The 22,774-nt window shown below is 46.7% G+C and overlaps 1 protein-coding gene across 1 annotated transcript in view; it reads left to right on the top strand.

Annotated features, from left to right (window-relative positions):
• The first annotated feature begins 17,042 nt into the window (after window positions 1-17,042).
• LOC144668999 (alpha-N-acetylgalactosaminide alpha-2,6-sialyltransferase 3-like) overlaps window positions 17,043-22,774 on the top strand; it is a 10,484-nt gene continuing 4,752 nt past the window's right edge. Inside the window, exons 1-3 of the mRNA XM_078531546.1 lie at window positions 17,043-17,268; window positions 19,829-20,029; window positions 21,454-21,860. Of these exons, the coding sequence (XP_078387672.1) occupies window positions 17,248-17,268; window positions 19,829-20,029; window positions 21,454-21,860 (629 nt within the window). The 5' untranslated portion in view covers window positions 17,043-17,247. The remainder of the gene's footprint in view (window positions 17,269-19,828; window positions 20,030-21,453; window positions 21,861-22,774) is intronic.

The raw sequence follows: 22,774 nt of genomic DNA, 5'->3' as shown, positions 1-22,774 counted from the left end.
AAGAATGGATGGCAGGATACTCAAGGTACAGCTCTAGTGGGGGTGGGGTGGAAAGACTAACAAGGTATTAGTTGTAGATTTAAAAATAATGGAAATAGGTGGGAAAAGAAGAATCTATATAAATTATTGAAAAAAAAAACAAAAGGGTGGGGGAAGAAATGAGGTGGGGATGGGGGGAGGGGGAGTTTAAGATCTAAAGTTGTTGAATTCAATATTCAGCCCGGAAGGCTGTAAAGTGCCTAGTCGGAAGATGAGGTGCTGTTCCTCCAGTTTGCGTTGAGCTTCACTGGAACAATGCAGCAAGCCAAGGACAGACATGTGGGCAAGAGAACAGGGTGGAATGTTAAAATGGCAAGCGACAGGGAGGTTTGGGTCTTTCTTGCGGACAGACCGCAGGTGTTCTGCAAAGCGGTCGCCCAGTTTGCGTTTGGTCTCTCCAATGTAGAGGAGACCGCATTGGGAGCAACGAATGCAGTAGACTAAGTTAGGGGAAATGCAAGTGAAATGCTGCTTCACTTGAAAGGAGTGTTTGGGCCCTTGGACGGTGAGGAGAGAGGAAGTGAAGGGGCAGGTGTTGCATCTTCTGCGTGGGCATGGGGAGGTGCCATAGGTGGGGGTTGAGGAGTAGGGGGTGACGGAGGAGTGGACCAGGGTGTCCCGGAGGGAACGATCCCTACGGAATGCCGCCAGGGGGGGTGAAGGGAAGATGTGTTTGGTGGTGGCATCATGCTGGAGTTGGCGGAAATGGCGGAGGGATGATCCTTTGAATGCGGAGGCTGGTGGGGTGATAAGTGAGGACAAGGGGGACCCTATCATGTTTCTGGGAGGGAGGAGAAGGCATGAGGGAGGATGCGCAGGATATGGGCCGGACACAGTTGAGGGCGCTGTCAACGACCATGGGTGGAAAACCTCGGTTAAGGAAGAAGGAGGACATGTCACAGGAGCTGTTTTTGAAGGTAGCGTCATCAGAACAGATGCGACGGAGATGAAGGAACTGAGAGAATGGGATGGAGTCCTTACAGGAAGCGGGGTGTGAGGAGTTGTAGTCGAGGTAGCTGTGGGAGTTGGTAGGCTTGTAATGGATATTGGTGGACAGTCTATCATCAGAAATTGAGACAGAGAGGTCAAGGAAGGGAAGAGAAGTGTCAGAGATGGACCATGTGAAAATGATGGAGGGGTGGAGGTTGGAAGCAAAATTAATAAATTTTTCCAGGTCCCGACGAGAGCATGAAGCAGCACCAAAGTAATCATCGATGTACCGGAGAAAGAGTTGTGGGAGGGGGCCGGAGTAGGACTGGAACAAGGAATGTTCCACATACCCCATAAAGAGACAGGCATAGCTGGGGCCCATGCGGGTACCCATAGCCACACCTTTTATTTGGAGGAAGTGAGAGGAGTTAAAGGAGAAATTGTTCAGTGTGAGAACAAGTTCAGCCAGACGGAGGAGAGTAGTGGTGGATGGGGATTGTTCTGGCCTCTGTTCAAGGAAGAAGCTAAGGGCCCTCAGACCATCCTGGTGGGGGATGGAGGTGTAGAGGGATTGGACATTATTGGTGAAGAGGAAGCGATTGGGGCCAGGGAACTGGAAATTGTTGATGTGACGTAAGGTGTCAGAGGAATCATGGATGTAGGTGGGAAGGGACTGGACAAGGGGAGAGAGAAGGGAGTCAAGATAACGAGAAATGAGTTCCGTGGGGCAGGAACAGGCTGACACGATCGGTCTGCCAGGACAGTTCTGTTTGTGGATTTTGGGTAGGAGGTAGAAGCAGGCCGTCCGAGGTTGGGCGACTATCAGGTTGGAAGCTGTGGGAGGAAGATCTCCAGAGGAGATGAGGTCAGTGACAGTCCTGGAAACAATGGCTTGATGTTCAGTGGTGGGGTCATGGTCCAGGGAGAGGTAGGAGGAAGTGTCTGCGAGTTGACGCTCAGCCTCCGCGACGTAGAGGTCAGTGCGCCAGACAACAACATCACCACCCTTGTCAGCGGGTTTGATGACAATGTTGGGGTTGGACCTGAGAGAACGGAGTGCAGTAAGTTCAGAGAGAGACAGATTAGAATGGGTGAGAGGAGCCTTCCAAACCCATGACCACTACCATCTAGAAGGACAGGGGCAGCAGATAGATGGGAACACCACCACCTGGAAGTTCCCCTCCAAGTCACTCACCACCTAGACTTGGAAATATATCGGCCGTTCCTTCACTGCTGCAGGGTCAAAATCCTGGAACTCCCTTCGTAGCAGCACTGTGGGTGTACCTACACCACATGGGCCGCAGCGGTTCAAGAAGGCAGCTCACCACCACCTCCTCAAGGGCAACTAGGGGTGGGCAATAAATGCTGGCCCAGCCAGCGAAGTCCACGTCTCATGAATGAATAAAAAAGGAATACGTTCCAGTGGTCACGTCCACTGGCGGAGGGACAAGCTCACCACCACAGACACAAAGATTTGCAGAGAAACGAGCATCACAGAGCGAGGCAATTCAGCCCATCGTACATTTAAAAGAGCGATTGTGTTTAGTCCCACATCCCCGTTTTTTTGTTTGTAACTCTTAAACCTTTAAGTACCTGCTCAACTCCCTTTTAAAATTATTGACGGAATCAGCTTCCAACACCTTTACAGGTAGAGTGTTCCAGATCCCTTCTCTGAAAAAAAATTCCCCTTGCCCCCCTTCGAAATCTTTTGCCCACGATTTTGAATCCGTGACCCCTAGTGATTGAGCCAATTGACAGAGGGACACTTTCTGTCATCGCCTCTCCATCTTGAAAGCCTCTGCAAAAATAGGTCCCCTCCTAATCTTCTCGGTCCCAAGGGGAACAGTCTTAACTTTTCCAACTACCCCTCGTGACTGAAGTTCCTCATCCCGGGTAAACCGCCTCTGTCCTCATGCCAAGGCCTTTACAGCTTTCCTGGAGTCCGGAATTCTCCACGATACTCCAGTCGAGGCCTAAATGGTGATTTCTAAAGTTCTAGCAACCTCTTTCATGGAATGTTCTTTATTTAATTTTAAGGGTGAACACAGAAAAGCTGTGTTCTGTTGCCACCCTGTGCCCAACATAATAAATTGCACCGAATTAGCCAAAGTGATGGATCGTCTCTAAAACCTGCTGAGGCCTCAATAGTCAGTGTCGTGTTCAGAAACCCCACCTCTCCACCTTTTCCAAAAATCAGCCTTGAACTCCAAGAAAGAAGAAAAATAAATACTGGGTTAACATTGGAAGGTTAAAATGAGCTTCAAAAGTAAAACTTTTAGTGCCATGTAACCATTTAAAAGCTCCATCTTTCAATGTTAATTTACTGACAACATTAGAGCGGGAAAGGAAAAGAGGGGCAAAAAGAAAGTATATCGATATTTTAATATTTGAACCCGTGACCTTTCAGAAGGATAGAGATAGCCAAAAAGTAAAGGAGAGGATGAAGGGTGTGTTAACAAGGAAACTCCAGCTTGAAACAAAGGAAAAAAAACTCATAAGATGCTACATTCTGTCCACTTTCCTGTCCACCTCAGCAGCCCAGACAATAAATAAAGATCTCGGGAAGAAAAGAGAGGCCTTTGAAGTGTGGATGCTCAGACATATGTTTATAATTCCATAGACAGACCATAAGACAAACGAAGAGGTGCTTGAAATTTTTCATTCGTTTAAGGGACGTGGGCTTTGCTGGCCTGGGCCAGCATTTATTGCCCACCGCTAATAACTCTTGAGAAGGTGGTGGTGGTGAGCTGCCTTCTTGAACTGCTGCAGTCCCTGTGGTGTAGGTACACCCGCAGTGCTGTTGCATACGAACATACATACATATATACATATGAATTAGGAGCAGGAGTAGGCCACTCGGCCCCTCGAGCCTGTTCCGCCATTCAATAAGATCGTGGCTGATCAGATTGTAACCTCAACCCCACATTCCTGCCTACCCCCGATAACCTTTCACCCCTTGTTAATCAAGAATCTATCTAGCTCTGCCTTAAAAATATTCAAAGACTCTGCTTCCACCGCCTTTTGAGGAAGAGAGTTACAAAGACTCACGACCCTCAGAAAAAATTTCTCCTCATCTCTGTTTTAAATGAGCGACCCCTTATTTTTAAACAGTGACCTCTGGTTCTAGATTCTCACACCAGAGGAAACATCTTCTCTACATCCACCCTGTCAAGGCCTCTCAGGATCTTAAAAGGTTTCAATTAAGTTGCCTCTTACTCTTCTAAATTCCAATAGATACAAGCCTAACCTGCCCAGCCTTTCCTCATGAGACAACCTGCCCATTCCTGGTATTAGTCTAGTAAACCTTCTATGAACTGCTTCTAACGCATTCACACATCTTTCTCTAAATAAGGAGACTAATACTCCAAATGAGGTTTCACCAATGCCTGAAACAAGTGAAGCATAACCTCCCTACTTTTGTAATCAATTCCCCTCACAATAAATGATAACATTCTATTAGCTTTCCTAACTACCTGCTGCACCTGCATACTAACCTTTTGTGATTCATGCACTAGGACACCCAGATCCCTCTGAATCTCAGAGCTCTGTAATCTCTCACCATTTAGATAATAAGCTTCTTTTTTATTCTTCCTGCCAAAATGAACGATTTCACATTTGTCCACATTATGCCACATTTGTCCATATTATACTCCATTTGCCAGATCTTTGCCCACTCACTTAACCCATGTTACTTTGTAGCCTCCTTACGTCCTCTTCACAATTTACTTTCCTACCTATCTTTGTGTCGTCTGCAAATTCAGCCACCAATCCTTCAGTCCCTTCATCCAAGTTATTTATAAAAATTGTAAAAAGTTGAGGCCCCAGCACTGATCCCTGTGGCACACCACTCTCACATCTTGCAAACCAGAAAAAGACCCATTTATACCAACTGCTATGGCACAGTTGATGACAAATGCTGAGCTGCTCAAATTCCAAAGGGAAACTTAAAACAACTGCCACAGCTGTTTTGCAATTTGTATAAATTTCAAGATGCATGGTTTGAGTTCACCAAGTCTTATAGGTTTCTTACAAAACTAAGCTGAGATAGCTAATCTCAGTATGTGCTGTGGTATGGGTGCCACAAGTACCCTATGCCTTCCAGGACTAGTAAGCAGAAAATCAGCCAGGGTTCCTGCTCTTAGATGCTATCCAGTGACCCCTGCTGGAAAGTGCATGTGTGGAGGTCAAGTGAAGACAGATTGCATTTGGCTTTGATGCCTCGTTCAATGGAATAGCCTGATGACATTCACATGAAGAATGAACACTTGAGCAAGGTGCTAGAGCCTTCAGGAAAGGAGAGGGTAAAAGTCTGATAGGGGTGTACAATTATTTAAAAAGTACCTTATTTCAATTATGTTCTCTTAGGACATCACTGAAGCTTATGAATAAATTGCAGGGCTCATTCTTTCTCATCATCCACAATTCTATATGTAACATTAAATAGAGAATCAATCTCTCATTTACAATCAACAGTTAACTGGTGATATTCCAGTTATAATCTCACAATATATCAATACTGTTTTACAAGAGTTATGAAGGTGATGTTGAGTCAGCTGTGTATAAAATTATCAGGGGCATAGGTAGGGTAGACAGGAAGGAACTTTAGAGGAATCAGTAACCAGTGGGCATAGATTTAAGGGGCAGGAGGTTTAGAGGGGATTTGAGGGAGAATTTTTTCACCCAGAGGGTGGTGGGAATCTGGAACTCACTGCCTGAAAGAGTGGTAGGGAAAATGGGATTAGAATAGTGAGGTACTTGTTTGACCGGTGCAGACTTGATGGGCCGAAGGGCCTTTTTCTGTGCTGTAGTCCTCTATGACTATGACTATAAACCTTTATTAATAGAAGAAATGATTTAAAGTACATACATAAATCTACAAATTACTACTATGACAACTTCTAAATCCCCTCTTCAATCTAACTTCCAGTTAGGTTTTCATTAAGACGACAGTAAGACACGGATTTTTAAAAGACCCAGGCAAAGAAACACGATTCCCTGAACAATCCAATTCAAAGTGAGTTTTCTTATCTTCAGTTCTTTCTAGACAGCAGCTTGAGGATTAGATGCTGGAGGTTTTCACACTTGTTAGATCTTAGAATGCCTTCCCTTACACACAGCCTTCTCTCCTTCATCCATATTTTCCCCTTTGAATGAAAATTCCCATTGTTTCAATATGTCTTTGGACTTTAACTCTCTAATAATAAAAATATCTCTCATAGTACCAATTTTACCAGTAATCTTTGGGAAATTTAAACACTGTTTCTGAACTTCACCTGGCTAGGTGACACATTTCACCCCTCCTTTGAAATCAATCTAGTCTAGTAAAAATGCAAATATTCTCTTTACACCTATGTTTACCTACTTAACATTTCAAACTGAGCTTATTCTCTGTAACATCAAAACCTTCAGACCAGCTGTCTTTAATTCAATTAAGTCACACACGCACAGACATAAACACAGACCCCATATATCTCTACTTTACAATAAATTCCAATAACATTATGAGAATTATTATATCCTCCTGACATCTCTGCTTCCTGTTAGTGAATCAATCTATGCCAATATGTTACCCCCTACACCATGAGCTTTTATTTTCTGCAATAATGCTTTACCAAATGCCTTCTGGAAATCTAAATACAGTACATCCACTGGTTCCCCTTTATCCACAGCACATGTTATCTCTTCAAAGAATTCCAATAAATTGGTTAAACATGATTTCCCATTCACAAAAGCATGTTGACTCTGCCTGATTACCCCAAATTTTTCCAAGTGCCCTGCTATAACACCTTTAATAATAGCTTCTAACATTTTCACTATGACAGATGTTAAGCTAACTGGCCTATAGTTTCCTGCTTTCCCCGTCCCTCCCTTTTTGAATAAAGGAGTTACATTTGCTATTTTCCAACCTAATGGAACCTTCCCTAATGGAACCTTCTTGGGAATTTTAGAAAATTAAAACCAATGCATCAGTTATCTCACTAGCAATTTCTTTCAAGACCTTAGGGTGAAGCCCCATCTAGACCTAGGGATTTATCAGCCCACAGCCCCAACAATTGCTCACTTCCCTGGTGACTGTAATTTTCCCGAGTTCCTCCCTCCCTTCCAAATCCTGATTTACAGCTATTTCCGGGATGTCACTTGTGTCCTCTATAGTGAAGACCGAAGAAACAGTGAAGGAATGGTCACTGGGTCAAAATCCTGGAACTCCCTCCCTAACAGCAGTGTGGGTGTACCTATACCACATGGACTGCAGCGGTTCAAGAAGGCAGCTCACCACCACCTTCTCAAGGGTAGGACAACCAGAAAAGAAAAATGTCCCTATTTTGACCATTTGATCAGAGCTGAAAAGCTACAGAGATCTCTTCTAGAGGGGGCAAAGTGGAGGGCAGCAGAAAGAGGCATCGACCTGGGGTAGCTGGATAACAGATGTTGCAGAGCAGCTTCAGATGAGCTGCAGTGTGGATATGTGGGGATGGCACAAGGCAGATGAGTGTGACATACTGTGACAGCAGATCCCCTGGCAGCAGCGATAACATCAGAGTCTGTTCAGCAAGATTGGGTTCAACCCGAAGCAGCGCATTCCAAAATAGTCCATAAAGCAAGGGGCCCAAGATATCGACTGGGCTGATCAACAAAGACATACAAGCAAAGCTGATTGCAGCCAGAGCTTTCAAGTGGTATCCACACCTCTTGGCTTATAACGGAGAAATGAAATTAGCCAGAGATTCAATAATCTCAGTTCCAAAGTCAAAGAGTCAACAAGATGAGCGCTTTTGCAAAGCCCTCCATAGTCCAATAGCTGCCCATACAATGGACAGTCACTCAAGGGAGGCGTTGGGAAATATTTCCTTTCTAAGATGAACAATCTTTTCTCCCAGTTTATATGGACTGGGTACCTCATTCAATTAGAATCTCAAAGTGAGTGCAAAGAATGTGTGATAAGCGAACATGACTTTCCCTACCATTGCCTCCAGTCCTCTTCCATCCCAAATTACAGACAACCGCCACCCAATTCTTTCTTGGTACCTCCACATGGCAACAAGGAAGTGAAGGAGACTTCAGTGCAGAGAATCCTGAATGAACTAAACTGTGGTCACAAACCCTGTATGAGGTTTATCCTCCACTTTTTCCTTCCAGACGTTGTGGCTTTCTCATATCCCAGAGGTTAGGGGCAGGCTGCACTGCCAAGGCTGGTCTTAGCTGGCCACCAGGAGATGAGAGAGAGAAGCTGGGTAAAGGCCTCGCCAAACTATATTTCCCCCTCCAGGTTACCTCAGTCAGGACGTCATGTGTTCAAGCCCCACAGCAGGACTTGAGCACAACATGCAACCAGTACAGTAACAGAGTGTCATCTTCCAGATGAGATAACATCAAAGCTTAACTTTCCTTTGGACGGTCATTAAAGGTCCATGTTTGAAGAAGGGGTGATGTGAAGGGGGTGGGGAGAGAGGGGTGTGCAATTTCTCTTGGCCAATATTCTCCCTCACATCCTAACCAAAAAAAAGCCTGACCACTTACCACTGGTATTTTTAGGGTCCTGCTGTGTGCAAAGTGACTGCCAAATTTCCCAACAACAGTGATGATCTTTGGGAAGTTACAGAGGATATAGAAGGCATAAGCTAAGTGCAAGCTCTACCTTTGCAACTCCCAACAGGGCCAAATACAGAAAAGTGAGGGGGCAGATCATAACCATGTTCAACCAAATCTAGTGCACGACTCCACAATCAGTCTAAAATTATTTTACTGAAAATAAAACCCTCTCACAATCCGGTATCAGCATCCCTACCTCGAGTTCAAGATCTGGCTCCGTGTCATTGTGCAAGTCTTCTGTCATTTCCATAGCAACTACTAGGAACTCTTCAACCTGGTGTCATTCAGATTCATTAGTGGATCAAATTCTGTAGAACATTAAATGGGTTTAGTGAGTTTCAGGTTTCACAGTTCAATAACCATATATTACTCATGTGATGTAACTGTTTTATTTAGTGGTCTAATGAATAAGTATCAGAGGAATAAAGGTTGTGACTGAGAACCTGGCAATTCTATTTTCATCATTTTAGTTCCAATCTCAAACTTGCCAAATCCCAGGCATTAATACAAAAAAAAATACTATCAGTTATGGACTGACAAATTTGGGCCTTAATCAAGTTATATAAAAATCCATAGTCAGAAAATTCTCTTCTTATTATATTGCTACAACGTGGCAGATGATGGCTGTGAGGTGGATCAAATCCACAAGAGAAACTTGATCACGCGGTCACAACTGTTTTGCAATTTGTATTTATTTCGAGATGCGCACCCTGAACTCATTAGTAATAAGTCCACCCAGGTTTCAGAGATTTTTTAGAAAACTAAGTTAAACATTTATTAACAAAAGAAAAGATTTCAAACACATACATAGGTCTGCAAATGATTATAATAACTCCTAAAACCCCTAATTTATCTGGTTTCCAGTTACATCCCCATTAAGGCAACAGTAAAAAAAAAGCAAAATATTGCAGATGCTGGAAATCTGAAACAAAAACAGAAAATGCTGTCCAGTCAAAACTGTCCAGTTAACTCAGTTTCTTTTTTTCCCTCCACAGAGGCTATTAGATCTGCTGAGTTTTTCCCAGCATTTTCTGCTTTTGTGGGGTTAAAAAAAAATAGATTTTGAACAGATCCAGGCAATTCACCACAATACCCTGGACAGTAGAATTCAAAGTGGCTTTTCCCAGCTTCGGTTTCTGTAGACAGCAGCTTAATGCACAACCACTGAGGCTTTCCACACTTCTGGCAAATTTTACAAGGCCTTCCTCTCTGACACATAGCTTCAATCTCCTTTATACACATTTCTCCCTTTTAATGTAAATTCCATGGTTCCCATATGTCTTTGGAACTTTACTTTTCTCATAATATAAATCTTTTCATGATGCTAATATTATTAGTAACCTTTGGGAAAAATAAACACACTGCTTGGCCTAGCTTCCCTGGCTAGATGTAACATCCTACCATCTCTTTGAAATTCAATCTACCCTGCTTTATCTAAAAATGCAAATTCTCCTCACCTCACATTCCAAAACTTCAGCCATGTTTACATATTTAGCATTTCAAACCTAGCTTCTTTTGATGAGTCAAAGCCTCCAGGCCAGTTGTCTCCAAATCAATTAACACACACAAAACCTACTTTTACAATAAATATACTGGAGGGGAGGAATGCAATCCCTGACAAACAACAGAACAAATGAAGCATCATATCTTCCTCAAGTGATAACTGAAACCATAGGCTGCTACAAACTCAAGACTGTTTGAAGGAAAACAACAACTTATATTCACATAACATTGTTAATATAGTAAAACACTCCAAAATGTTTCATCAGAGCAAACTGTGGTACTGAGCCACACAAGGAGATTAAAAGTTTGGTCAGAGGAAGGTTGTAAGCAGGAACTTGAAGGAAGGAAGAAAGAGAGGCAGAAAGGGGGCGCCTAGGCAGCTGAAGGCACCAATGGAGGGGTAATGGAATTAGAGAAGGGGAGAGATCTTGGAAGGCTGTAGGGCTGAGGAAGGTTATAGTGCTAGAGAGGGGCAAGGCACATTTTACACTTTCCTTCTGCTCTGACATCAAGTAAACACCCTTACCAAATTAAAATTACAATTCAATGTATGATTGAACACTTCAGCTAATTCCACATGCACCCCCTCCTAACTTTACACACATTTAACAATCCACAATTAAACTCATCTTGTGGCCCCACACAAGAGTTTCCTTGACATTCACTCCAACAGTTCTTTTCGATTTTATGAAAGTGAAATACTTCCCCAAACGAGAACATTTAACACCAAAAGCTTAATTAATTGAACCTTCATCAAATCCTTTCATGATATGAAATTCCAAACTCATTCCTCTATAGGATGAGCTGATTTCTGAGAGTCTTGAGTAGTCACAGAGCAAGTTCCAGCATTAATAACAATTATACACGATTCTTGGATTGTGTAAAGGATTTTGAACCTTTTTTTTTCAAAAAAAAAGAAGCTTTATGACAGTAAAGCAGACACAAGTCAGTCTACAATCCTCTATCCATAGGTAGAGGAACCCCCTGAGACTGGGATAAGACCCACTCTCTGCTTCTCCTGGCCCCAGGTCATCAGCAGGAACCCGACCCCCTCCGGCTGCCGGATCACCCGCAGTTGCCATAAATAAACCAACATCTCCAGGCTATTTCACCCCCTCCCCGTGGTTAGTATTCACAAGAGGCAAAAGAAAGTCAGAGGTCCCTGGCCAACCAGCCCGCGCGTGCGCGCTGCCAGTGCCGATACCTGGCCGTGCGTGCACACCTGCCGCTAATTCGGCTCAGGTGAGCAATTAAAGGTGCGCACCAGGAATTAATGACCAATTCACCTGGGGTAAATTGTCTGCACAAAGAGTGAACAACACCATATCCTGCTGGGTCTAAACTCGAGGTATTTTATCCCTGACATATAGACATATATTATTTTATAAAAGCAAAATACTGCGGATGCTGGAAATCCAGAACAAAAACAAAAATACCTGGAAAAACTCAGCAGGTCTGACAGCATCTGCGGAGAGGAACACAGTTAATGTTTCGAGTCCGTATGACTCTTCAACAGAACTAAGTAAAAATAGAAAAGAGGTGAAATATAAACTGGTTTAAGGGGTGGGTGGGATAGGTAGAGCTGGATAGAGGGCCAGTGATAGGTGGAGATAACCAAAAGATGTCACAGACAAAAGGACAAAGAGGTGTTGACGGTGGTGATATTATCTAAGGAATGTGCTAATGATGACATTAAGGGTAGAAAGCAGGATGAGCAAGGTACAGATAGCCCTAGTGGGGGTGGGGTGGGGGGAAGGGATCGAAATAGGCTAAAAGGCAGAGATAAAACAATGGATGGAAATACATTAAAAAAATAATGGAAATAGGTGGGAAAAGAAAAATCTATATAAATTATTGGAAAAAGGGGGATCGGAAAGGGGATGGGGAAGGAGGAGAGAGTTTATACAGTCCAGAAGGCTGTAAAGTGTCTAGTCAGAAGATGAGGTGCTGTTCCTCCAGTTTGCGTTGAGCTTCACTGGAACATTGCAGCAGGCCAAGGACAGACATGTGGGCATGAGAGCAGGGTGGAGTGTTGAAATGGCAAGCGACAGGGAGGTCTGGGTCATGCTTGTGGACAGACCGAAGGTGTTCCTCAAAGCGGTCACCCAGTCTGCGTTTGGTCTCTCCAAAGTAGAGGAAACCGCATTGGGAGCAGCTAATGCAGTAGACTAAATTGAGGGAAGTGCAAGTGAAATGCTGCTTCACTTGAAAGGAGTGTTTGGGCCCTTGGACAGTGAGGAGGGGGGAAGTAAAGGGGCAGGTGTTGCACCTTCTGCGGTTGCATGGGAAGGTGCCGTGAGAGGGGGTTGAGGTGTAGGGGGTGATGGAGGAGTGGACCAGGGTGCCCCGGAGGGAATGATCCCTGCAAAATGCCGCCAGGGGTGGTGAAGGGAAGATGTGTTTGGTGGTGGCATCATGCTGGAGTTGGCGGAAATGGCGGAGGATGATCCTTTGAATGCGGAGGCTGGTGGGGTGATAAGTGAGGACAAGGGGGACCCTATCATGGTTCTGGGAGGGAGAGGAAGGTGTGAGGGCGGATGTGCGGGAGCTGGGCCGGACATGGTTGAGGGCCCTGTCAACCACTGTGGGTGGAAAACCTCGGTTAAGAAAGAAGGAAGACATGTCAGAGGAACTGTTTTTGAAAGTGGCATCATCAGAACAGATGCGACGGAGGCGAAGGAACTGAGAGAATGGGATGGAGTCCTTACAGGAAGCGGGGTGTGAGGAGCTGTAGTCAAGGTAGCTGTGGGAGTCGGTAGACTTGTAATGAATATTGGTGGACAGTCTATCACCAGAAATTGAGACAGAGAGGTCAAGGAAGGGAAGGGAAGTGTCAGTGATGGACCACATGAAAATGATGGAGGGGTGGAAATTGGAAGCAAAATTAATAATTTTTTCCAGATCCAGGCGAGAGCATGAAGCAGCACCGAAACAGTCATCAATGTACTGGAGAAAGAGTTGTGGGAGGGGGCCTGAGTAGGACTGGAACAAGGAATGTTCCACATACCCCATAAAGAGACAGGCATAACTGGGGCCACACCTTTTATTTGGAGGAAGTGAGACGAGTTTAAGGAGAAATTGTTCAGTGAGAGAACAAGTTCAGCCAGACGGGGGAGAGTAGTGGTGGATGGGGATTATTTGGGCCTCTGTTCGAGGAAGAAGTGGAGAGCCCTCAGACCATCCCGGTGGGGGATGGAGGTGTAGATGGATTGGACGTCCATGGTGAAGAGGAGGGCGGTTGGGGCCAGGGAACTGGAAATTGTTGATATGATGTAGGATATATGATATTATTTTATATATACATTTACCATCCAGTTTCAGCCGGGGTGAGAATGACTTGTTTATTGGTTTCAAAGTGAGGCCTATTCAGATGCCACACTTCAGAAAGAGCTTCTCGTGTTTAAATAGTGAGATAAAAACTACAAATCTGAAATAAAGAGAGAAATCAGCACCGCGGGGTCTATCAACATCTCAGCAAAAGACCAGGTTCCAAGAGTTGGAGTCTTTGGAGAGTTATCACTCACCACGTCCAACCCAAGCAAAATGGTCAATGTTATCAGCAGAGGTAAAACAGCAAAGGACAAATGGAGGGAGAGGGGTAATCAAACTGACCAGGGCTCTGGTCAGACCACTGCATGAGCACTGAGGCCAATACATGGACTTTCAGGATGCTTTTGATAAGGGAACAAGTAGGAGATCAATTTAGGGGTCTCGAATTAGGGAAAGTGGGTGTTAAAACTGGTTAGAAAAGAAAAAAACCATAGAATTGTGATTCATGGCAACCTCTCCGAGTGGGTGGAAATGGGTAGTTCCCTGTGAGGCCTGGAGGGAGAGAAAGGGAGAATCCAGATTGGGAAACAGGGAGGTCAGGAGAGGGTCAGGGATGGAGGGATGCAGGAGAACGAGGCAGGGACTGGGGGAATAGGAGTGTGGGAGACTGGATCAGGGGATTGGCGTTCAAATGGGTAGAGAGAAAGAGGGACTGAGGAATGGGTGTCCAGGAAGGGGGTGAGGGGGAATTGGAGTGGAGAGATGGAGACTGGAGAATGGGCATTGATAAGAGCTTGTGCATGGTAAGGGAATGGGGTGGGTGTGGGTAGAGCTCTGAGCAGCAGCTAGTCTCCTGCTATTTCTAATTTCCACCCACACTGATTCTACATCATGATCTTCTGAGGTCACATCGTTTCTCACTAATGTCCTTATGTCATCCTTTAACATTAGGGCTACTCCTCCTTTGCCATTCTGAAATATTGTGCATCCTGGAATATTTCCCAACCTTGATCACTTTGCAACCATATCTCTGTAATGGTGATTAAATCTAAACCATTTACCTCTACTTGTGCCACTAATTCATCTATTTTGTTACAGATGCTTCATGCATTCAGCTATAAAACCACCACATCTATGGAGGCCAATCTTTTTACAGGAAATGCAGCTGATCAGAGGAAGAGCTGATCCAGTATTGTTTCCCTGGACTTGGTGGCTGACCCTGATGTATGTGAATGATTTGGATCCAGGGTACAGGGGAGTGGGGGACAAATGTACAGGTGATACTAGAGGCACAGTGAGTAACTCTGGGGACCAATGTAAGCTTATGAGAAGCTGTCATGAGCAGAAACGTGGCAGGTGCTACCCAATGCTGGGGAATAGGCAGCAATAGTGACAGTGGTGTAGTGGTAATGTCACTGGATGTAATCCAGGGCCCAGGCTAATCTCTGGGGACAAGGGTTCATATGGCAGCTGGTGGAATTTAAATTCAATTAATAAATCCGGAATTGAAAGCTAGTCTCAGTGATCACTATCAACAATTGTTGTAAAAACCCATCTGGTTCACTAATGCCCTTTAGGGAAGGAAATCTGCCATCCTTACCTGGTCTAGCCTGGCAAACATGTCACTCCAGATCCAGACCTACAGCAAAGTGGTTCACTCTTATCTGCCCTCTGAAATGGCCTAACAAGTCACTCAGTTCAAGGGCAATTTGGGATGGGCAACAAATGCTGGCCTTGGCAGTGATGCCCACATCCCAGGAAAGAATAAAGAAAATCACAAAGCGATAGTTATACCTTGAATGGAGGAAGCTGGATATTGTGGTGGAGCAGAGGGAATTGAGAGTTCAGGTTAACAAGACATGAACAGCAACTCTTCAAGTTAGTGAGGACTTAAAAAGCAAACAGGACAGAATATTGGGGATTACAGGGGGAAGTAGGGAAATGAGATGTAAGGATGAATGTATATAAAAACCCCAGTGACAGCAGAGTTAGAGGCTGTGCAGTTCCAGGTCCACGTGTAGGAAGGATCGTGAGGTGATAGAAAGGGGGATCTGCACAGATTCAGGAGGATGCTGCCTGGAATGAGGAAAGACAAATATGAAGAAAGGATTGACAAGTTGAGGCTGTTTTCGTCGGAAGGTTAACAGGTGATTCAGTAAATTATGGAGGAATGGGACAAGGAAAAAGAAACAAATTGTTCCCAGTGATTGAGGGCCTAGAGCGAGAGAAAAGGGATAGAAGATTGATTGGAAAAGATTTAGGACAGAGATCAGGACAAAGCTTTATACAGAGGGTTGTGAGTGTGTGGAATGTACTGCCAGAGTCAGTGAGTGAAACCGAGACGGTGTCAACAGCCCTGACAAGGTCGGATAGGAGAGTGGATGAAGGGACATGGGAACAGGATGGGTTAAATGCCTTGTGTCAGTGCTGTCACTGTTCTGTAATTCTACATAGTTTTCCTTCAAACAGTATTATCACAAGAATGAGGGAGGCCATTCAGCCATCTTTATTCAGAAAGAACCTGCAGCCCTTATTGTTTCTTTAAATGATTCCATTGCTTGATCCATGCGTTGATCACTTGTGTGTGAAGAAATTCTTCCTTAGCTCATTCCTAACTTTTGCCTTTTATTCATTTAAACCTGTGTGGCTTCATTCTAAGTCTCACAATGTAATTTTCCCTCCTGTTTACTATATCTATCCCTCGATAAAATCACCTCTCAGATATCTCCTTCCCAGACAGGCAGATCCACACACCTCCACCTCCTGCCTCATCCCCCCTCTAATGAGAGGCGCCCACACTCATAACAGCTTCAGGTACTGGGTTCATGATCCAGCTAGGGGGCCACGGATTCAAAACCCACCCCGGCAGTTTAAGGAAATGGATTCAGTTTACAAGGTGGGAAATTTTATAGCCGGTCTCAGTAAAAGTGTTTGAGGGATTGTCAGATCATTGTTTCAGCAAAAAATAAACGACTCGTTCACAAATGTTCTTGGGAGAAGGAAGCCTGCCTGTTGTCTTTACCCGGTCTGCTCCTATACATCACCCCAGTCCCACAGCAACATCACTAACTCTTTAACTACTCACTGAAATGGCCCAGATAGCCATGGGACAGTTCGGAATGAGCGGTAAATGTTTGCCTTGCCAACGACACCAAAATACATAGAACAATAAAAATAACCTGTAAATCCCAGCAAGAAAGTGTCATTCGTTTCCAGCAGTGGTCTGGAGAGAAAGAAACCATCAGATAAGGTCAACTTTGCCTTCAGTCGTGCAAATTCATCAAGCTGTCCTTTCTAACTTTCCTTCCCCCCTCACTCCATCTCCATACAGCTGTACATTTCTGTATTTAGCACTGGCAACCCAGGCTGATTAATTCTGATCACAAGAGAGGAGCTGACAATAATTAGAATGTCCCAGATTCATCCCTGACTGAGAGTTTATTCAACAGAGACTTGGGAGTCAATTAAAACCAGGCTCTGCGTTTATCTGCAACAAGCAGGGGGGTTTTTTTGGGGGGGGTGGGGAGTAAGGAATGTGACCTCCTTAACATCAGCAACATCGCAGACCCATCAGTAGCAATGACAGCCTTGTCCAGTTTCACACACAGTCCGGCAGTGCACAGGACCAGCTCATTGCTCATCTTGTACAACTCACAGTGGAGCCTGGGGCTAATCGAACTGTAGCTGGCCTCCTCTCACTGTCATGTGACACGGAGAGGAGGAGGAGGAGTGGGGTGGGGGGAGAGTGAAGCTGCTGGAGAGGAGAGAGACAGAGATAAGCCCAGTCATGGTTTCACTGCAAGAATGGTGTCCTGAGAATGTGTAGATGGCTGCTTGCATGGACAAGGGCGTCATTGCTCCAAACACACGCACCTCCCCGCTATTTGAACACACTGCGTTGGACAAGGAGTGAGGATGATTTATGCACAGAAAAAGGTAAATGCATCTTTTCTTTCCTCCCTTTCTATTGAGGTGAAATGCAGCATGAGAGCGGGAGGCAGTCAGTGTGATCAGTACCAGCCTTCGTGCCATGATCCTGTACAATTACAATATTAAAAGCTTCTCAGTTGAATGCAAATATTTGTTAAACTGGCTGCTTTTGCCCTTGTGTCCGAGTCCAGTTGTTAATGCACAGGCTGCAGTAAATGTGCTGGCATTTCATCGGAGTGCTTAATGTGTCTGCAATAATCCCAACACAAAAGCAGAAACAAATGGTGTAGGGGTTTTAACCCACACCCACCTCCCCTGCCCCCATTCACTCATTACCCCCCCCCATTCACTCATTAACCCCCTGTTCACTCATTACCCCCCTGCCCCCATTCACTCATTACCCCCCTGCCCCCATTCACTCATTACCCCCTGCCCCCATTCACTCATTACCCCCTGCCCCCATTCACTCATTACCCCCTGCCCCCATTCACTCATTACCCCCCTGCCCCAGTTCACTCATTACCCCCTGCCCCCATTCACTCATTACCCCCTGCCCCCATTCACTCATTACCCCCCTGCCCCAGTTCACTCATTACCCCCTGCCCCCATTCACTCATTGCCCCCCTGCTCCGTTCACTCATTACCCCCCTGCCCCAGTTCACTCATTACCCCATGCCCCCATTCACTCATTACCCCCTGCCCCCGTTCACTCATTAACCCCCTCCCCCCATTCACTCATTAAACCCCTGCCCCCGTTCACTCATTACCCCCCTGCCCCCATTCACTCATTACCCCCCTGCCCCCATTCACTCATTAAACCCCTGCCCCCGTTCACTCATTACCCCCTGCCCCCATTCACTCATTACCCCCTGCCCCCATTCACTCATTACCCCCTGCCCCCATTCACTCATTACCCCCCTGCCCCCATTCACTCATTACCCCCTCCCCCATTCACTCATTACCCCCCTGCCCCCATTCACTCATTACCCCCCTGCCCCCATTCACTCATTACCCCCTGCTCCCGCACACTCATTACCCCCCTGCCCCCATTCACTCATTACCCCCTGCTCCCGTTCACTCATTACCCCCCTGCCCCCATTCACTCATTACCCCCTGCTCCCGTTCACTCATTACCCCACCCACATTCACTCATTACACCCGTTCACCCATTACTGCATCCACATTCACCCATTACCCCACCCCCATTAGGTCATTACTCCTTCCCCATTCACCCATTACCCCTCCCCCATTCACCCATTACCCCTCCCCCATTTACCCATTACCCCGCCCCCATTCACCCATTACCCGCCCTTCCCTCCGTTCACCCATTACCCCCCCACCTCCGTTCACCCATTACCCCCCCACCCCCGTTCACCCATTACCCCCCCGCCCCCGTTCACCCATAAGTCCCCCTTCCCTCCGTTGACCCATTACCCCACTCCTCCATTCACTCATTTCCCCCCGCACCCATTCACTCCATCACTCCTGCGCATTGGCCTTGTTTTCAAATCACTCCATGACTTCGCCCCTCCCTATCTCTGTAACCTCCTCCAACCCTCTGAGATCTCTGCACTCATCCGATTCTGCCCTCTTGAGAACTCTTGATTTTAATCCCTGCAGCTCTGGCTGAGGCTCTAGGCGCCAGAATTCCTTTCCAAAACCCTTCCTCCTCCACTTCTAAACCCCCCAGTCATGACCACAAGACCTCCCAAAGCACATCAGAGCTAATGAAATATAGGAAACGCAGCAGTCAATTTGTGCACAGCAAGGTTCCACAATAACCAGATAACCTGTTTCAGTGAATTTTGGCTGAAGGATAAATATTGGCCAGACCACCTCAGCACTGCCCCTGCAACGGCACTCTACTCCCTCAGCACTGCCCCTCCGATGGTGCGGTGCTCCCTCAGCACTGCCCCTCCGATGGTGCGGTGCTCCCTCAGCACTGCCCCTCCGATGGTGCGGCACCCCCTCAGTGCTGACCGTCAGACAGTGTGGCACCCCCTCAGTGCTGACCCTCTGACAGTGCAGCACTCCCTCAGTGCTGACCCTCTGACAGTGCAGCACTCCCTCAGTGCTGACCCTCTGACAGTGCAGCACTCCCTCAGTGCTGACCCTCTGACAGTGCGGCACTCCCTCAGTGCTGACCCTCTGACAGTGCAGCACTCCCTCAGTGCTGACCCTCTGACAGTGCAGCACTCCCTCAGTGCTAACCCTCTGACAGTGCGGCACTCCCTCAGTGCTGACCCTCTGACAGTGCAGCACTCTCTCAGTGCTGACCCTCTGACAGTGCAGCACTCCCTCAGTGCTGACCCTCAGACAGTGCGGCACTCCCTCAGTGCTGACCCTCTGACAGTGCAGCACTCCCTCAGTGCTGACCCTCTGACAGTGCGGCACTCCCTCACTACTGACCCTCTGACAGTGCAGCACTCCCTCAGTATTATTCTGGTCAATCAGTGCTGCACTCAGTCTAAGGTTAATATCTTCTTCATGTACAGTCCCAGTCTGAACACAGTGTTCTACACCTGGTTCATTATGTGACCTTTCATTTATTTATGTTTTTATCCAGCTGAATGTTCTGGTAGCGGTGGCTCTGATTGGAGGAGTGGCATTCATTATTGTCGTGGTGCATTACATCCATCAGTCTCCCTATCCCGTAATACTCTCCCAGTTGGCTGGGGGGCCAGGAAGCGGCCGGAGTCATTTCCTGGGTGTTTTTGTAAAGGATTCCAAGGTGCTGCGGGGTTACGTTAGCCTGGCGGAGCAGCAGGTAAGTACCCTAGTGAGGCAGCGCCCCTCATACACCTGCAAGCATTTTGTGAATTACCCGCACTTACACTGCATGAAAGATTGGCTTGCATTTATATAGTGCCTTTCACATCCTCAGTATGTCCCTAAGTGCTTTACAGGCATTGAAGCACGTCTTGAAGTGTAGTGTTGTAATGTCGGAAATATGGAAGCCAATTTGCATACAGCGAGCTCCCACAAACAGTAATATGACGATGAAATCAGTTTTTGTGATGTTGATTGAGGGATACATATTGACCAGGACACCAGGGAGAACTCCCCTGCTCTTCAGATGGTGGCATGGGATCTTTTATATCTATATGAGGGGCAGATGGCACCTCCAACAGTGCGGCATTCCCTCAGCACTGACCCTCTGACAGTGCAGCACTCCCTCAGTAATGACCCTCTGACAGTGCAGCACTCCCTCAGCACTGACCCTCCGACAGTGCAGCACTCCCTCAATACTGACCCTTCGACAGTGCAGCACTCCCTCAATACTGACCCTTCGACAGTGCAGCACTCCCTCAATACTGACCCTCCGACAGTGCAGCACTCCCTCAATACTGACCCTCTGACAGATCGACACTCAGTCAGTATTGACCCTCTGACAGTGCGACGCTCCCTCAATGCTGACCCTCCGACGGTGCAGCGCTCCTTCAGTACTGACCCTCCGACAGTGCAGCACTCCCTCAATACTGACCCTTCGACAGTGCAGCACTCCCTCAATACTGACCCTTCGACAGTGCAGCTCTCCCTCAATACTGACCCTCCGACAGTCCAGTGCTCCCTCAATACTGACCCTTCGACAGTGCAGCCCTCCCTCAACACTGACCCTCCGACAGTTCAACACTCAGTCAGTATTGACCCTCTGACAGTGCGACGCTCCCTCAGCACTGACCATTCAACAGTGCAGCACTTCTTTAGTACTGGCCCCCTGACAGTGCGGCAGTCCTTCAGCGCTGACCCCCTGGCAGTGCGGCACTCCTTCAGCGCCGACCCCCTGACAGTGCGGCACTCCTTCAGCGCCGACCCCCTGACAGTGCGGCACTCCTTCAGCGCCGACCCCCTGACAGTGCGGCACTCCTTCAGCGCCGACCCCCTGACAGTGGGGCACTCCTTCAGCGCCGACCACCTGACAGTGCGGCACTCCTTCAGCGCCGACCCCCTGACAGTGCGGCACTCCTTCAGTGCCGACCCCCTGACAGAACAGCACTCCTTCAGTACTGCACTGGGAGTTACTGACCTGGTAACAGTTTGGATGCAGTTCATGCTGGTTAGCCCATTGACCCTCACTGTCCATATCCCCCCCCCGTGAAGAACGATCCTGAGATAATGAAGTACCTATAACAATAGGAGGGGAGATGGTTATGAAGACTGAACTGTGAGTGTGTCTGTTTCTGCTTATAGCCACTGGCCCTCCGCTGTGACCAGTGCAGCATTGTCTCCAGCTCTGGCCAGATGTTGGGCACAGGCCTGGGAGCAGAGATTGACCAATCAGAGTGTGTCTGGCGGATGAACAATGCGCCTACAGAAGGATATCAGTCTGATGTGGGCAGCAAGACCACAGTGAGAGTGGTGTCTCACACCAGCACCCCATGGCTCCTCCAGCAAGAACCTTTCACCTCCCACCTCAACAGCTCCATCTACATCTTCTGGGGCCCTCAACGGAACATGAGGCGCGACGGCAAGGGGTTGGTCTATAACATGCTGAGGACTGTTCAAAATCGCTTTCCATCCGCTAAGCTTTACACTCTGACAGAGGAACAGATGAGATACTGTGATGGGGCTTTTAAAAAGGAGACCGGAAAGGACAGGTAAGTACAACAAGGTTCCGGGATCAGACCCAGGAACGTTTTCTCAAACACGGCGTTGTTGCTACGTCACCGAGGTGGGTTGCCAACCTCCCAGAGTTGTTGTGGTGTCTGCTGGAGTGAAACAGTGTTCTCCAGAACACCACTGCAAGTAAAAACCCAGGAGGAAAATCAAATCGACCATAAGAAAAAGAAACAAAAACAGAAAATGCTGGAAAAACTCAGCAGGTCTGACAGCATCTGTGGAGAGAGAGACAGAGTTAACGTTTCGAGTCCGTGTGACTCTTCTTCAGAGCTACAGAGAAGTAAAAATGTGATGAAATTTAGACTGTTTAAGGGGGGTGGATCAGGTGTAGTTGGATAGAAGGCCAGTGATAGGTGGGGGCAAAGGAGAGATTGTCAGAGGTGTCATGAACAAAAGGACAAAGGGGGTGTTAATGATGATGATTCTGGCTAAAGGAGGTGCGAATGGTGGCGTTAAGGTCAGAAAGCAGAATGTGATAGTAGCAGGACAAGGGTAAGCACTCTGGAAAGAACAACATGGACAAGTGACAGATGGTCCGAGTGGGGGGGTGGGGTGGGGTGGGGGGGAGGGGGTGGGAGTGGGAGGAGGGGGAGAGGGTAGCTGTGGGAAAAAAAAAGGGGGGATCGAAAATGGGATAAGATGGTGGGGATAAATAAAGGGGGATAAAACAATAAATAAATGAATGAAGATAAAAATGAATAAAAATAAAAATAAGTGGATATAAAATAAAAAGGGTCTGCGAGTCACTGTTGCCTGTGTGTGTGGGTGAGGATGGAGGAGAGAGTCCATGGTCTGAAGTTGTTGAATCAATATTCAGTCTGGGAGGCTGGAAATTGCCTAATCATTTACAGCCTTCCGGGCTTAACATTGATTCAACAATTTCAGACCATGA

Source organism: Cetorhinus maximus, chromosome 28 (assembly GCF_964194155.1).
Source record: "Cetorhinus maximus chromosome 28, sCetMax3.hap1.1, whole genome shotgun sequence".
NCBI lineage: Eukaryota > Metazoa > Chordata > Chondrichthyes > Lamniformes > Cetorhinidae > Cetorhinus > Cetorhinus maximus.
Note: the sequence above shows the minus strand (reverse complement) of the source record. Positions and strands in the feature narration are given on the sequence as shown.